Here is a 17007-nt window from a genome sequence, read left to right as displayed (position 1 = left end):
CAGCCCGCCACTCACAGATGCCCCCTGTAGATAGTACCACACAGCCCCCTGTAGATAGTGTCACACAGCCCCCTTGTAGGTCGTGCCACACAGCCCCCTTGAAGGTCGTGCCACACAGCCCCCTTGTAGATCGTGCCACACAGCCCCCTTGTAGGTCGTGCCACACAGCCCCCTTGTAGGTCGTGCCACACAGCCCCCTGTAGGTCGTGCCACACAGCCCCCTGTAGGTCGTGCCACACAGCCCCCTTGTAGGTAGTGCCACAAATGCCCCCTTGCTGCACAGCCCCCTTGTAGGTAGTGCCACACAGCCCCCTGTAGGTAGTGCCACACAGCCCTCTTGTAGGTAGTGCCACAAGGCCCCCTTGTAGGTAATGCCACACAGCCCTTTTGTAGTTCGTGCCACACAGCCCCCTGTAGGTCATGCCACACAGCCCCCTGTAGGTCATGCGACACAGACCCTTTGTAGGTAGTCGGGATGTCACGATACCTGAATTTGGACTTCGATACCGATACTTCGTGTAGTATTGCGATTTCGATACCAAAACGATACTTTGCCAACAGTAATAAAAAAAAGTTCTTCCATTTTCTGATGTGACGCGCGAGGTGTGATGATGAATTTAACCTCCATTTGCCTCACATTAATAGTAATTAATCCCATCATGTTTCTCAGTGATAATGGGTTACTGTGTGAGGTACATGATGGGGTTAATTACTATTAATGTGAGGCACATGAAGGTTAAATTCATCACACCTCGGGCCTCACATTAATAACTTAAAAGTTTTTTTATTTATTTTTTTACAGCGTACACTTCATAAATGACGCAAAAAGAATTGTTGTGCAGGTTATTATGGCCGCGCCAATACCGAATGTGTGTATATTTTATATATTGAGACTTATTTTAATGTTTATTGTAAAAAAAAGACGTATGTGTATTTTTTTAAATTTAACATACTTTATGTTTTTAATCAGATATATGCCAGTACTTTAGCCGGTGTATGTATAGTACACAGGCAGTTGTTAGGACATACCTAATTATGCCCTAACAACAGGAAATATGGTAAGACAGCCCTGGGGTCCTTCAATAGACCCTGGGCTATCTGCCCATATATGGTATGGCCCTCGATCGCGTCACAGGAATTCCCTGTGACGCGATCCAGGGACAGCCCCCCTCCTCACTTTCCCCTGAATGCTGCAGTCAGCTTTGATCACAGCATTCAGGAGAATAGCGGCGGAGATGAGCGGTTTCTCTGATCTCCGCCGTTATAGAGCGGGGCTGCGGCTGTGTAATACAGTCATTGCCCCGCTCCTGACATTAAGTGCATGCGCGGTCAGCATGAGGTGATGCGGCCGGCGCTGCACTAATGAGAGCGGCGGAGACACCGAAGACAGAACACGGGGGTGTTTTGCAGTGCGGCCGCCATGTTCTGTTTTCAGTGCCGCCGCTCATTAGTGCAGCGCTGGCCGCATCGCATCATCCTCGCGGCGCGCACTTGTCAGGACTCAGGAGCGGGGCAATGGCTGTATTACACAGCCGCAGCCCCGCTCTCATTCATCATGTATTACTATACTGAGCTGTGTGGCTCGAACCATTTGGGGATGCACAGTATCGAAACAGTATCGAAGTTTCGATGCATTGTGCATCCCTAGTAAGTAGTGCCACAAATCCCCTCCCCCATGCCGCACAGCCCCCTTGTAGGTAGTGCCACACAGCCCCCGTGTAGGTAGTGCCACACAGATCCCTTGTAGTGCCACACACCCTCTTGTAGGTAGTGCCACACAGCCCCCGTGTAGGTAGTGCCACCCAGCCCCCGTGTAGGTAGTGCCACACAGATCCCTTGTAGTGCCACACACACCCTTGTAGGTAGTGCCACACAGCCCCCGTGTAGGTAGCACTCCCTTCCTGTAGATAGCGCCACTGTAGCTCCCTGCGGCTGGGGATTCCGCTCCTTGACGGAGTGCTTGATGTCTCTGTCCATATATGAACAGTGACATCGGGCAACTAACTCCTGAAGCGGAATCCCTGTCCACAGCGTTACCGACGCTGTGACCGGGGATTCCACTCCAGGAGAAGCCCCTGACGTCTCTGTCCATTTAGTCGGGGGGTGCTATCTACAGGGGTTCTGCAAAAAAATCTCCTCCTCCTCACACCGCGCTATGAGGAGGAGGAGAGAAAGCACGTCCGTGGCAGTTGTCCAGAGGAGTGTCGCAGCACCCCTGGAGGGTTCTCATGGGAACCTCATGTTGGGAACCACCAGCCTAGCAGATCGCAGAGCAGGGAGATACCTCCCTGCTCTGCTATAGTGTTCAATAGTATCTGCGTCTTTAGCAGGGCCGTATTTACAACTCACGCTGCCCTAGGCACTAAGCCTGAATATACCCCCATTACAGGCCTATTTAGTTGAGCCAATTATCATCATGATTCGCTCGTTTCTGACCAATTATAATGATATTTGGTCAGTGTTAACAAAGGGGAAGATCAATGATAAAAACTTTGCTTATCGTTAATCTCAAATGAGAAAAAAAAAAAGGTAATACAGCCGGTCGTAGTCATAGCGATGCGTATTCTGTTCTGAGCATAGCCCGGCCTCCAGGGATGACGATGCATCCCATGTGACAGCTGCAGCCAATCAAAGGCTGCAGCGGTCACATGGACTACAGCGTCATCGCAGGAGGCCGGGCTACACTCAGAACAGAATACGCATCACTATGACTACAGCCCGGTGTATTACCTTTTTTTTACATTTATTTCTGCAGTCTTTCCGCCCAAAAAACTGCACCAAAATTTGGTGCTGTTTTTCAGGTGAAATTCCCTGCGGTTCTCAGGACGTATACACTGTGTCGTTTTACGTATCCGCCCTGTGTGTTCCTACCCTTATAATCAAGTTGTTCTCCCCCACAAATATTATCTCTAAGGGCTTATTCAGACGAATGGGATATACGTCCATGCAACGCGCGTGATTTTTCACTCTCGTGGCACGGACCTATATTAGTCTATGGGGCCGTGCAGACATGTGCGTGATTTTTATGCAGTGTTTGTCCGTTGCGTAAAAGTCACGACATGTCCGTTCTTTGAGCGTTTTTCGTGCATCACGCACACCCATTGAAGTCAATGGGTGCGTGAAAACCACGCATGCCACACGGAAGCATTAACGTGCGAACAGTGTGATTCGCGCAACAGCTGTGAAAAGGATGAATGAAAACAGAAATGCACCACGTGCTTTTCTGTTTACAAAGATCCAAATGGAGTGTCATAATGATGGCGGCTGCGCAAAAACCACGCAGCCGCGCATCATATGATGTTTCCGCACGGAGCTGTGAAGTGCATTTTGCGCAGGCAAAACGCAAAAGGCACACGCTCGTGTGAATCCAGCCTAAGGGTAAGGCCACACAGAGCGACCCTGACACGGTCGCAACGCAGCTAACAACCACGCCGGCATCATGTTCAGTGCGGCTGTCAAACAGCCTGTTAGTGGCCGCACGTATTCCGGTTACATTTGCACTGCCGCTCCATTCATTCTCTATGGGAGCGCCGGAGATAGCCGAGTGCAGTGTTCTGCTTTTTCCGGCGCTCCCATAGAGAATGAATAGGGGGTAAGCTGTTGTAATTTGCAAAATCGTGCGGCCATAAAGGGTATATTAATTCATGGCCGCACGATTTTGCAGATAAAGGGACGGTTTACCCGCGTTAACGTGCGGCCATGAATTAATACACCCTTTATGGCCGCACTATTTTTTTCGGCTATCTCCGGCGCTCCCATAGAGAATGAATGGAGCGGCAGTGCGCATGTGAATGTAACCGGAATACCCCTTAACGAGGTATTTGACAGCCGCTCCTATATAGTGCCAGCGCGGTTGTTGGTCACCGCGTTGCGACAGTGTGAGGGCCGCTCCGTGTGGCCGTACCCTAAAGAATCCTTTCTCCCCATACATAACGCTAAGTTCCCCTCCCCATGATTCATAATAAGCTCCTACACCACTAAATAAACTATACAGAAGTCCCCCTCCTCACAAAATAAATTTATAAAGAATCCCCCCACACTCCTATAGCATTTAGAGCAATGTCCCCTCACCTTCAAAATCGATCTGTAAAAAATACACACACACAAAGCCCCTATAACCCAGTCTCCCCTCCCTCACAAAATCGAACTTTGCAAAAAAAAAACATCCTGTTACACATCACATAAAGCCCCCTCTCTCCCCCTCCCTCACACATCACATAAATAAACATAGATTAACCTAAAGCTGCTGCTCTTACCTGACACCGGAGCTCCGTGGAGGAGTCTTCACTGTGGCAGCAGCACAGCAGGAAGGAGCTGTGGGAGGTGCTGAGTCTGTGTGACACTGCAGTACAGGGTCTTCCGATTGGTGGAGCAGACAGAAGCACCTGCTGCTCCTCCAATCAGCGCTCACTTCACACAGCCGTGGAGAGGAAGGAACATTTCTCCTCTCTTCGGCTCGTACCCACTGGCGCCGCCCTTACAGCATGGCGGCCGGCGCCCTGTGCGACCGCACGTGTCACACATAGCTAAGGCCGGCCATGCTAAGACGTTAGCTACCTTGTTTGTCAAACACATCCTGCGTCTCCATGGGGTTCCTGTCAATATTGTTTCTGACAGAGGGGTACAATTTGTTTCATTGTTTTGGAGAGCTTTCTGTAAAATGTTGGAGTTTGATCTGTCCTTCTCCTCGGCCTTCCATCCTGAAACTAATGGCCAAACCGAGAGGACTAATCAGTCTCTAGAACAATATTTAAAGGAACAGTGTCATCACAAATAATTTTTTTATATGTTAAAGATGTTAGTGCTTTAATAAAAACGTTTATTTTCATTTGTGTGTTTGTGTTTTACTGTTTCTTATTTTTACACTTTTTCTTCCCTATGGGGGCTGCCATTTTTTGTTCCATTTCTGTGTGTGTCGATTAACGGCACACACAGACATGGAATACGGCAGCCACAGTCCCATAGGGACTGCGAACGGCTCCCGTCCCATTGACTGCCGTGTACGGCGTCTGTGTGGGAACTGCGCATGCGCCGCTCCCACACAGTCCTATTCGAAATTGGCGCCGTCCGGCGCCATTTTCCTGTGGACCGGAAGTCGCGGCCGGACAGTAATATTACTACTTCCGGTCGCGGCTTCCGGACTTGTGCACATGGAACAGCGGCAGCAAAGGGAGCGGACGGGCCGGAGGGAGCCGCGGCGGCAGGAGCAGGTAAGAGATTTCAATGTATGTTAGTGTTTGTGTGTGTTTACTACTGTATGTAAACCTACTACACTGTGGGTTACCTCAAAAAATGGCGACACACAGTGTAGGAGGTTAAACCTTTCAAACCCCTCGTTTATCCCGGCACTAGCCAGGATAAAGGAGGGGGGGATGCTGAGAGCTCACTAGAGCGAGGGCTTTTAACCCAATGTTGCAATGCTGCAATTTTGGGAACAGCTCCATCTAGTGACCAAAAATGGGTAGTATTATAAATTAGAAATAATTTATAATATTACATGGACTCGTGCAAAAAAATAAAAAAAATTTGAACAATGTTTAATCACCCACACACTAAATGTTTAATTTTTAAAAAAAAAACATGTTTTTCTGGCAACACATTCCCTTTAAGGTGTTTTATCTCTGACTGTCAATATGATTTGGTCTCCTTCATTTCCCTCGCCGAATTTTCCCTTAATAACCGGGTCAGTAACTCGTCAGGGGTCTCCCCCTTTTTCTGTAATTTTGGGTTTAATCCACGGTTCTCTTCCGTTTCACCTGGTGGTTCCAACAATCCCGAGGTAGATGTCGTTCATCGGGAACTGTGCACAGTCTGGGCCCAGGTTCAGAAGAACCTAGAGGCGTCCCAGAGCATACAAAAGACTCAGGCAGATAGAAGACGTTCTGCTAACCCCTTGTTTGTGGTCGGGGATCTGGTGTGGCGGTCTTCAAAAAATGTGTGCCTTAAAGTCCCGTTCAAAAAATTTTCTCCCCGGTATATAGGGCCGTACAAGGTCATTGAAGTCCTTAATCCATTCTCCTTCCGACTGGAGTTACCCCCGTCTTTTCGAATACACGACGTGTTTCATGCCTCCCATCTGAAACGCTGCTCCCCGTCCTTGGCTACCTCGAGGAAACCTCCGGTCCCTGTTCTCACCCCTGAAGGGGTAGAATTCGAGGTGGCCAAGATTGTGGACAGCAGGATGGTCCAAGGCTCCCTCCAGTACCTGGTCCATTGGAGAGGATACGGGTTTGGGGAGAGGACTTGGGTACCCGCCCGGGATGTTCACGCTGGGGTATTGCTCAGAAGGTTCCATCTTCGGTTCCCCAATAAGCCAGGTCCACCTAGAAAGGGTCCAGTGGCTCCTCATAAAAGGGGGGGGGGTACTGTAAAGGATCTGCCAGACTAGATTAGGGCTCACCTGTCTCCTTACCCCATCATTACACATCTCTACATGCAACAAACAAAATGGTGTTTGTGGGTCCCAGAAGTCGCACCTTCACGATCGTAATTTAATGACATATACAATATCCCATAACATTAAATGATGGGAAGACTCCTCTAAATACTGGGGCGAAGGTATCTAAAAACTTTGTGGTAACAACAAAACCTGAGACTCTAGTGGGACCAGTTGTTTTGCTCGTGTATTTATTGTTCTATAATGTTCTGTCTTATGTCATTGACCCATCTTGTTTATCTTTGTAGAGACTTGTCTAACATGACCAGTGTCTCTCTTGTACGTTTTTATAGAAGTTCTAAGTCTGGAGCTTGAAGACAACTTTAAACCCTTCCACCCAAAAGGGCTGTATGGGCAGTGCGCAACCACAACATGTGGATTCGGACTTGTGGCGGGGACAACCCAACTTTTGATTCGGGCTATCTCACCACGATACTTTGGTCAAGTCTTACTCAACTGGAACTTGATGCTACGGATGTGCTATGGCCGCTGCACTTTGCATTAATCATGAGATAATAATTGTTAACACGTTCTACCGGCTACTGTAGCGGATGCTATGAAAGTCATCAAATGCTTCATCTTGCTCCAGCCTAAACCACAACACACACCGTAAGAAATTGAAGGATGCATTTATACATGCGACCAATGTCTACTAGTGCATTTTTAATTAACACTTGGGTAGTCCCCCATTTTGGATCCCCCATTACAAGCCAGGGGGCAGAGCCATTACAAAAGGCAGCACTGGCACCCCGCATGAGCACCCAGATCTTAAGGGCCTTCCAGAGGACTGAGGTTGTCCAAACTGGACAACCCCTTAAAGTGGTTCTCTAGATGTACAGTATATAAACGTAGCTGCCCTATTAAGGCATATGGACATCATAGAGGGAGTCTGTAAGAGTGGCTCCCACACAGACAGCGGAAAACTTCGTTCTCACAGCACGATTAGCCCTTCTCTTGGGGAAGTCCAGTTACACTATTTTCTGTGGTTTGTAGATCTACATCAAAGTCATGTTATTTTGGCTCTTTTTGCCTGTGTTTTGTGGCTTCCAGAACAAGAATAGTTTTCTGATGTATGGTCATAAATCACTTCTCTAACCCGCAGGAGGGGATTTCTAGAGTCGGAAAATGGACTATTTAGATACATTGTTTCAATAGATTGGGGCAGATTTATCAAAACTGTCACTAAGGACCGGCTTTCACGGTATGTAAAAACTGCCATTAATTTCAGGAGGAAAATTTATAGAAATCTCTTGATAAAAGTCGCCAATACTTAATACTAGTATAATATAGTATCAAACACGTGCTCCAGACATCACAACAAAACCCTTCAAAAAACCTAATGCCAAAACCACAATAAAAACAGAGGTCAGATTCTGTACAACAATTGCTGATGGTTTTCTTGTCCAATCTTCTTAAATAATTCTATACATTTTTAGTACAGAACGTTACTTTTATGTGGATATTAAATAAGTCCAGATTATTTCATGTCTTCTATTTATAATTAATTTGTGAGGGTTTCACTTTTTTTTTTTTACTATAATCTTATCTATGATCATATATTTTTTTTAAATAAATTAATTTGTTTTTTTCCCACTTTTTATTTACTATGTTATATATATATATAATAAATTGATTTGTTTTTGTTTTTTTTAGTTCTTTTTTTACTTTGTATTATGCCAGCATATTACCCTGGGTATGTCAAATACATAGGCAGTTGCTAGGGCATCAATAAATATGCCTCAGCAACTGGTTATATTCAAAGTCAGCCCTAGGATCATTCAGTGAATATCACATCACAGGGATTCCCTGTGTTGCTTACAAAGGGACCCCCCCCCCCCCCGTTACCCCATTCTACAGTTAGCATTGCTCGTGGCACAGAAGGGGTTAAACAGTCAAGAGCAACGGTTTCTCTAATCTCCAACATTATAGCGGGAGCACGGCTATGATTGGCAGAAGTGCTTCCGTGCCCACGCACAACCACGTAACAGTACGCCCACCGGTAGCCTACTGTTAAAGCAATATGCAGGTTAAAGAAGTGAAAACATTGAGAAACTCACTCTCCATCTGTCGACACTCTGTCATTGAGCCAATGTCTTCAAATTTAGGGCATCCTACATAAAGTTTCAAAAAGATGCTCGAAGGATGTCTTTCTGATGACGGAACCCCTTTAAATGAAGCCACAATGTCCATGCGGTGACATCATTTATCCACGGCTGGTGCCCCAAACACCTAATAATCCACTCCAGCATTTATATCATGTTTTGGCACCAAAAATGTTGTGGACTTTGAGGCTTGGGCTACAATGAGACTCGTTCCATGACTAAAGATCTAATGTCCGCACATAGTTCAGTGGTGGCCAAATTACTGCAGAATGTAGGAGCCAGTTTTTTTTTTTTTCGTAGTCGAGCATTAAAAACGTTCATAGACATGAATAGAATACAAGGGGCAGGAGGTCCCACTTGCCTTTCAGCACATGTTGTGGTCTACAGTGCACCAACTATGGCACCATCACAGATGAAAAAATCTTTGGGCCCCATGGATGAAAACCACAGCAACCAATCGTACTCCAGATATCATTTTCCAAACAAAACATTTTTGAGCAAATGGAATTTTGCCCATATAGTAAAAATAAATAAATATGCCCAATATTACAAAGGTAAATTCCCCTTGAAACAGTATTTACTTACAAAACTAACTTCCAAGCATCCGATCCTGCAGGAATTCGGTAATTCATATCATATGTGTAACGCGCACATTCCATTGTATACGGTGCTGCTACATTGTATGTATTAATTGATGCATAAATAACAGTTTCAAAGGACTCATATTGTTACAGTAGCTGCGCAAAAGATGCAGATCGCTGTTTCCACTTTCACCGTAATCATTTTACCATCGGGACGAAATCCGTTGAGCAGATGAGCCGTGCAGGCCTCAATACTGTCACTAATGCTAGTCAGATGTTTTCACTGCTTGACCTGACAAATCTCAGGATCACAGTAAACGTATAGAGGATATTACAACAGGATAAGAACAACCTCCCTATGTGTCTTGTAGAGCCATACAAAATGTGATGTAGAGTGGTGCTAAAGGGCTCCTTAGGGTTCACAGGCTGTGTTAAGCCGGTGAATCTTTGACTGTAGGTCAGTTCCCCTTTAAATATTCCTAGGGGCCAACTGAGTTTTTGGGGGAAAATAGGATTGGTCCAGGAGGTCACATGGGTGGGGAGGGTAAAAGATATAAATAAGGAGACATTTCCGGGATGCAGCCTCTTTTCCCGCTCCCTTGCAGTGTGAGGAACGCTCGCCCACCCGCCCCTTTGATTTTGAAGTTTTATAAGCACTTAAAAAATGGCATATTTGATGTTGTATGTGTAATTATTTGTTTTCTTTTGTCACAGCTGGCATTTTGTTGGAGGCTTGTTCCGTTCGTTGATGGGTAATTGTAACACGGGTCACCTGGCAGATCAACAAAGACATGCCCACCGCGGGGGCGGTGGCTCGGCATGCGAGGTGATAGTCATCTGAAATAACATCAAGCAATCGATGTGCTACGAACGGACAAGGTTTTCCTTTTGGTTATTGTTAAAATAAAGCTGTGGCCACCCCCACGTTTTTCCACTAAAGCTGACTCAGTGTTGTTATTCGGTAAAGGTTTAGGTAGAATATCACTCAGGAGCCCGTAAGTACATGCAGTCATTCTTAGGCTAGGCCATCGATATGTCATCAGAGGGGAAGTGACTCCTGATCCCCCCCCCCCCCAGCTAATTATTATTTATTCAGGCACAGCGCTGCACATACGGTTGTGGCTGTGCCTGGTACTGCAGGTCAGAATATTTCTTCAGAAGAGAACTGACTCATGGTCCCCCAGCTAATCATTGTTTATTCAGGCACAGCGCCGCTCATACGGTTGTGGCTGTGCCTGGTACTGCAGGTCAGAATATTTCTTCAGAAGAGAACTGACTCATGGTCCCCCAGCTAATCATTGTTTATTCAGGCACAGCGCTGCACATACGGTTGTGGCTGTGCCTGGTACTGCAGGTCAGAATATTTCTTCAGAAGAGAACTGACTCATGGTCCCCCAGCTAATCATTGTTTATTCAGGCACAGCGCCGCTCATACGGTTGTGGCTTTGACTGGTACTGCAGGTCAGAATATACCCTTGAAGGGGAACTGACTCCTGGCCCCAGCTAATCATTGTTTACTCAGGATCAGTGCTGCACATATAGTTGTGGCTGTGACTGGTACTGCAGTCCAAAATATTACCTCGAAAGGTGAACTGACTTCTGGCCGCCCAGCTAATCATTGTTTACTGAGGAACAGCGCTGCACATATAGTTGTGGCTGTGCCTGGTACTGCAGGTAAGAAAATTTCCTTGGAAGGGAACTGAATCATGGGTCCCCCAGCTAAATATTATTTACTCAGGCACAGTGTCGAACATACGGTTGTGGCAGTGTCTGGTACTGCAGGTCAGTCCAACTGACTTAAATGGGACTGAGCTGCAAGTGAGCTGCAGTACCAGGTACAGCCACAACGGTGTGTATGGCGCTGTGCCTGGGTAAACAATTAAGAGGCCCCTTATTCAGCTGATTGGAGTAGGTGGCAGGAGTCGAACCCCCACCGAACAAATATTGATGGCCTAATCTAAGGAACTAATCATTTTAGTAAACATAACAATTACCATTCATGAGCATAGCTCTCTATATGGACTAGAAGAGGAAGCCATGCCCCCCCCCCTTCCCCTGAATACTGTGTCCGTCTACTCCACACATCAGACAGAGAGGAGAAGAAAGGTTACAGGATATGTGGGGGTAGTGATGTAGAAAACGCCCAAAAGTGGCCGTCTATATTCACCAAGGAAGCAAAACCAGTTGTGATTGGTTGATATGGACTAGAGCGCCGGTAGTTCTTACACATCGCCCTCCTCTATAAATTCTACATTCTGGAAAACGTGACTTTACTTGATGCATCGTATAAAGAACTGACGTGAATAATTCTAGGAGATGTCGATTCTTTATACATAACACATTATAATAATGACCACGCGCATACAACGCGCCACTCACCAATGTTAATCTCGTCATCCGTTTCAGCGTCACCAATACATTCAAACTGGAAATCTTGCAACGAATGGGAAAATTTCTGAACAGCCATAGAGAGATCTGAAAAAAAATAGCAGAAAGTGGTGAGTAAGTGAGACCTTTACTGGACCGCGTCGTATATCACTGAAGCGCTGGTAACGGGTCATAGCGGCCTCAGTTACAAGGGAAGGAAACGCCCTGATAATGTGATCACATGATCGCCGGGACCAATAGAGGCAGCAGTATTTCCTGTGCTCCTTAACGGCTGCCATAAAAACACATGTGGGCGGTTGTTAAGGGATTCAGATCTCTGCTTGCTGTCAGTGAATGGGACCCTTCATTGTATATCGGTTTATTGGTCATGTGATGATCACACAGGTGCATGGCTCGCTCTGATAATTGTTCTATTAGGGTCCACATTAGGGTAGCAGACTTTTTCTGCCGAGGATTTCACTGCAAACCTGTGGTGGATCCGCTGTAAAATCTGCATGTGTCGATTTTGCTACAGATTTGCCTCAGATTTGACCCTAGAATAGGCCGTAGTGTAGGCTGAAAGGCGCTGGGGGGAGGCCTCCATGACCGAGATAGGAGGGAGGGCACCGCCTATGGGGGGTTAGATGGGTGGAGAGGAGCAGCCTGGTAAGGGGAGGGGTCAGTAGCAGTGGCATTCTTCCTGCCGTTTTCCTCCATATTCTGCCCCAGCTGAGGATCACGACAACATCGTTCCCACCGCCTCTTATTGATTGTTATTTCTTTGCTGTTCTGATTGTAGGTTACTGCTGTTTGCTAAAGTGGGGGTTGCTTCGTTCATGTGAATGTTGTATTGTTTTGTTTTTGTCCGTCATGGCAGCTGCAGGGGGAGTCCTTGAGGTTGGTCATTAAAAGTGGTGGAGCCGATGCAGCGCGGGTGTGCATTCACCCCAAAACATTGGAGGGTGTGGCTCTCAGATGTACGGCTGGATACTGGGAGACTTCTTAGGCCTCATGCACACGACCGTAGCCGTGTGCACGGCCGTGATTTTCGGGTCGGCCGGCTGCGGACTGTCAGCGGACTGTCAGCCGCAGGCCGCCCGCACATGCACATGGCCGCGGCCATTGTTTTCAATGAGCCCGGACCGCAGAACCGGGCCGTAATAAGACATGCCTGTTCTTTCTGCGGTCCGGGCTCCCGGGCCGTGCACGGACCGCAAAAACTACGGTCGTGTCCACGGCCCCATAGAAAAGAATGGGGCCGCAATTCTCCCGTGGATTTTCGGCGGAATTGCAGCCGAATTGCGGCCGCAAAAACACGGTCGTGTGCATGAGGCCTTAGGGTGCTATCCCTTAGAAGGTTGGTTTTCTTGGTACAGGTTATCAGCAGGTGTGCTCAGTGCCTCCGAGCCGGGTCACGGCTGGGGGTAAGAAAAGTGGTGTGGGCAGATGGCCGCAAAAAAATTGTGGGTGACTTCAAGGACTTTCTATGTCATAATTACGTTTGAATATCATGACCCTGATAGGGTTGTGTTTTATTTTCGGTGTTTTTGGTAATTTATGTTGGAAATATTATCTAATAAAATGGCTGCTGTGGCCATTAAATCCAAACCCGGTCTCCTAGTGTTGGTTCAAATGGGTCACAGAAGCTCGGTAGAGAGTAACAGGTATTACACGACTCTACTTACTCCAGTTTTGAAAATTGTGAGATCCGCAGTGACAATCCACCACATTTTCGCAAAAGAAAAAAATTCCATCCACGTGAACTGTAATACCTATAAATTGTCGCTGATTTTTTGTATGGAATTGACACGAAAATCTGCAGCAATATCACCACGTCTGAACCTGACCTTACTCTAATGGGATATGCACCTGTGAAAAACCCTGGTGCCCATGATAGAGGTTTAACAATGTCCAAATTTATTTTTATTAATATGTTATATTATGTCTTAAAGGGGACCTGTCACTTCTCCTGAAATGTCTGTTTTAGTAAGTACTTGTATTTCCCATGAAATGACAATTCTAGAGCATCTGTTTTTATAACGTTGTACTGTTCCTCATTTATTCCTCCTATGAATTAATAAATAAATTGACAACTGGGTGTTATCAGTTAGGGGTGTGTCCCTACACAAACTGTCAATGTCCAATCAGGGCTGACAGACTGTAGAGACACGCCCCTTTGACAAGGAGAATGGTAACACCCAGTGGTCAATGTATTCATACATTTCTAGGTGGAATAACAGGGGAACGGCACAACGCAGAGTTCTAAGAAAAGATGCTCCAGAATTTTTATTTTACGGGGAATGCAGGTATTTACTAAACCACACATGTGAGAAGAGGTGACGGATTCTCTTTAAGTATAGAAGGGCATACAGAGTGGATAAATGAAAAAACTTATTTCGGATTTCGCAAATAGATTTTATTCTCTATCTAACGAAAAGTTACACAATTTTGAAATATACTTTCTGCATCAATATATCTGCTTGCTGTCATTCATTATTTACTTCCAGTGGTTACACATGTGTTCATGGTCATGTGATGGACACAGGTGCATGGCTCGTTACTGTACAGTTATCAGAGCTGTGTCTTGTAAGGAGCCGTACACCTTTTTTTCCCCTCACATGACCAGGACAGATTATAATCCCCTAAAGTAAACAATAAAGATACATTTTGAATGACAGCAAGCAGAGATCTGGAAGACCATGAGAAATTGATGCAGAAAGTATATTGGGAAATTGTAAAACTTTTTTATACATTTAATTGCTGAAACCAGACAACCATTGTAATTCCCATCAACATTCCCGATGAGAAGATTTGGGCAATATACAGGTCGGTCACATTCATGCTGGTACCCAAATTCATTGGGCTTTATTTAAAGGTCATTTATTCGCCAAGCTGTCTACAGCCGGTTGAGACCTGCTGAGCTAAATTGTCATTGATTAAATTAATTAGATACTGAGAACGCACTTGAAAATTAGACGTAATGTATAAGACTTCCCATTTAATGAAATCATTTCTGAGATTTTTGGTTACACAGAAAACAGTTGTACATAAAAGTCCTGGGGAAAGAAAGTTTGTCATCTATACAAATAAAAAAGGGACAGGTTCTCTTTAAGAACATTAAAGGGATATTTCCATCTTAACCATTTATGCCATAACTGCCTGATAGGTGCGGGTGTCGCCTTTGGTATCCTCACCTATCAGGTGAATTCGGTTTCGGTGTCCCCTGTGATTATCAGACCCTGCATGTTCTTTTTAGTTCAATGGAGAAGTGGTCACACATGCACGTGGCCCTCTGCATTGAAGTCTATGGGATTTACCGAAAAGGCTGATCAGTTACCTCAATGGAGTATACAGCGGCCGGGAATCAGCCAACGGGGTCACCAGACATCAGTTCTTCCAATAGGTGAGGCTCTGAGGAAGTGGGATCCATATCTATTAGGTTTTAAAGGAGTTATGCAGAGACCAAAAATGATTATCAGTGTAGTCCCTGCAGTATGTGTATACACTCGCTAATATACATTCCGGTCCCCCGTCGCACTGACTCTGAGATTTTTATCGATTTTTATTGCGCTGCCGGGGGACCGGAAGTCTAGTTTCACAGCCTTTTTTGATGACAATATGACTCTTCGTCATGTGACCGGCCCCGCTGTATTCTATGTACAAACAGGAGCAGTAGTACAGCGAGTATATAGAGCACAGCGGGATCGGTCAAATGACAAAGAGTCATGTTGTCATCAAAGAAGACTGCGCAACTGGATTTCCGATCCCACGGCAGCGCTATAAACATCTTTGAGAATCTCAGAATCAGCGCGACGGGGGACCGGAATATATATTAGCGAGTGTACTCACATACTGCAGGGACTACACTGCTAATAATTTTTGGTCTCCGCATAACCTCTTTAATTTTATGGTCTGTGGATATGACATGAATGCTTAAGGCTGGGTTCAACCGGAGTTTTTTGCAGGCAGAAAATCTGCCTCAAAATTCAGTTTGGAATTTTTGCCCGCGGATATTGAGCGCCGCGGGCACAAAATGCTGCGAAATACCCTTTCTCTGCCTCCCATTGATGTCGATGGGAAGTCAGAGATGTAAACGCCCGAAGATAGGGCATGTCGCTTATTTTTCATGCGAGACGGTTTTTCCCCTCGCGGGAAAAAAACGCCTCCATCTCCCATTGAAATCAGTGGGAGGCATTTTCGGCCGTTTTTCGGCGCGTTTTCCATCGCAGTTTCCGCGTCAAAAAATGTGTGGGAACACCCCTTTAAAGATAGACTCCAATAAGACATGGAGAAATCCATACCCTATGGTCCATAGGGGGCAGTATTTTCTGGGCTAGAAATGTGCTGAGGTCAGACATCACTTCTATTCCCCCTCCTTTTGTCTGTTCATATAAGGTGCATTAGTCAGCAGGGGGCGATAGTGTGCACAGCATTTAAACAGCTTTTGACTGACAACTATATTTATCTTAGCTCAGCATCTCCTCCTCTATCCTGACCCTATTATAAGGGCCCAATGACAAGACAACCGCGTTCACATAGGTCCCTACACTAAACATTATATCTGCACAACAGGTGAGTCACCTAGGCCTACAAAAGTCATTTATAGGTGTTACTGAACTTTATTCTGCACTCAATAAAAACAATCTTGTACAGATGGGTGGAGTGCACGACCTTTGTGCCGTTTCCACTTATATTTTGTTTTCTTACACAAGGGTTCATATTGTTGCTCGGAACCTATCAACAAGTTGCTGTTGCTGGATCTCTTAATGAATAGTCTTTTCTTAAAACTGTATTGTTCCTCCTGGAAATGTATGAATAAATTACAAACTGGGTGTTACCATTCCCCTTGTCAATGGGTTGTATCCCTACACCGTCTGACACTGTCCGCACTGATTGGACTTTGTCAGACTGTGTAGAGACACACGCCCTCACGACAAGGGTAATTTATTCATATATTTCCAGGTGCAATAACAGGACAAAACAGAATTATAAAAAGAGATGCCCCAGCATTGTTCTTTCATGAGGGAATACTATTAGTATACTGTATACTAAACCAGACATGTCAGGAAAGCTGATAGGTCCCCTTTAAGATCTGTAAGCAACCATCATCCTGCTTGTTGATGGTTTCCAGGTAGAAAATATTTTTCCTACACTAAAGGATAAAAAATAAAATGAAACATAAGTTAAAACCATTAAAACCACCATAAAGATACATTACATAGGACAATTTTGATTATTTAAATGCGTAGCATCACTTTGATATTAATTTGTGATATTATTATATTATTATTATATGTAATATAAAGTTAAGGACATTCTCTAGAAGAGTCCTATTCATGTTCCTTCACCCTTATTTTTCAAAGTATAGAAATATAATTCCTGAGACACACTATACTATACATTAACTTTTCCTGGAAATAGAAAAGAACTCTAAAAGATTCTTCCTTGTGCCAAAGCAACATCTGGTTCAAATGATACGTGATTGATTTTAATAACTTATCTAACGGACATTCCAAAATAT

The 17007-nt window shown here is 45.3% G+C and overlaps 1 protein-coding gene across 1 annotated transcript in view; it reads right to left on the bottom strand.

The window, feature by feature from the left end:
- ARHGAP42 (Rho GTPase activating protein 42) overlaps positions 1-17007 on the bottom strand; it is a 275028-nt gene that overhangs the window by 175867 nt on the left and 82154 nt on the right. Inside the window, exon 2 of the mRNA XM_075851519.1 lies at positions 11499-11594. Within this exon, the coding sequence (XP_075707634.1) occupies positions 11499-11594 (96 nt within the window). The remainder of the gene's footprint in view (positions 1-11498; positions 11595-17007) is intronic.

The sequence above is a fragment of the Rhinoderma darwinii genome, chromosome 2 (assembly GCF_050947455.1).
Source record: "Rhinoderma darwinii isolate aRhiDar2 chromosome 2, aRhiDar2.hap1, whole genome shotgun sequence".
Taxonomy (NCBI): Eukaryota; Metazoa; Chordata; class Amphibia; order Anura; family Rhinodermatidae; genus Rhinoderma; species Rhinoderma darwinii.
Note: the sequence above shows the minus strand (reverse complement) of the source record. Positions and strands in the feature narration are given on the sequence as shown.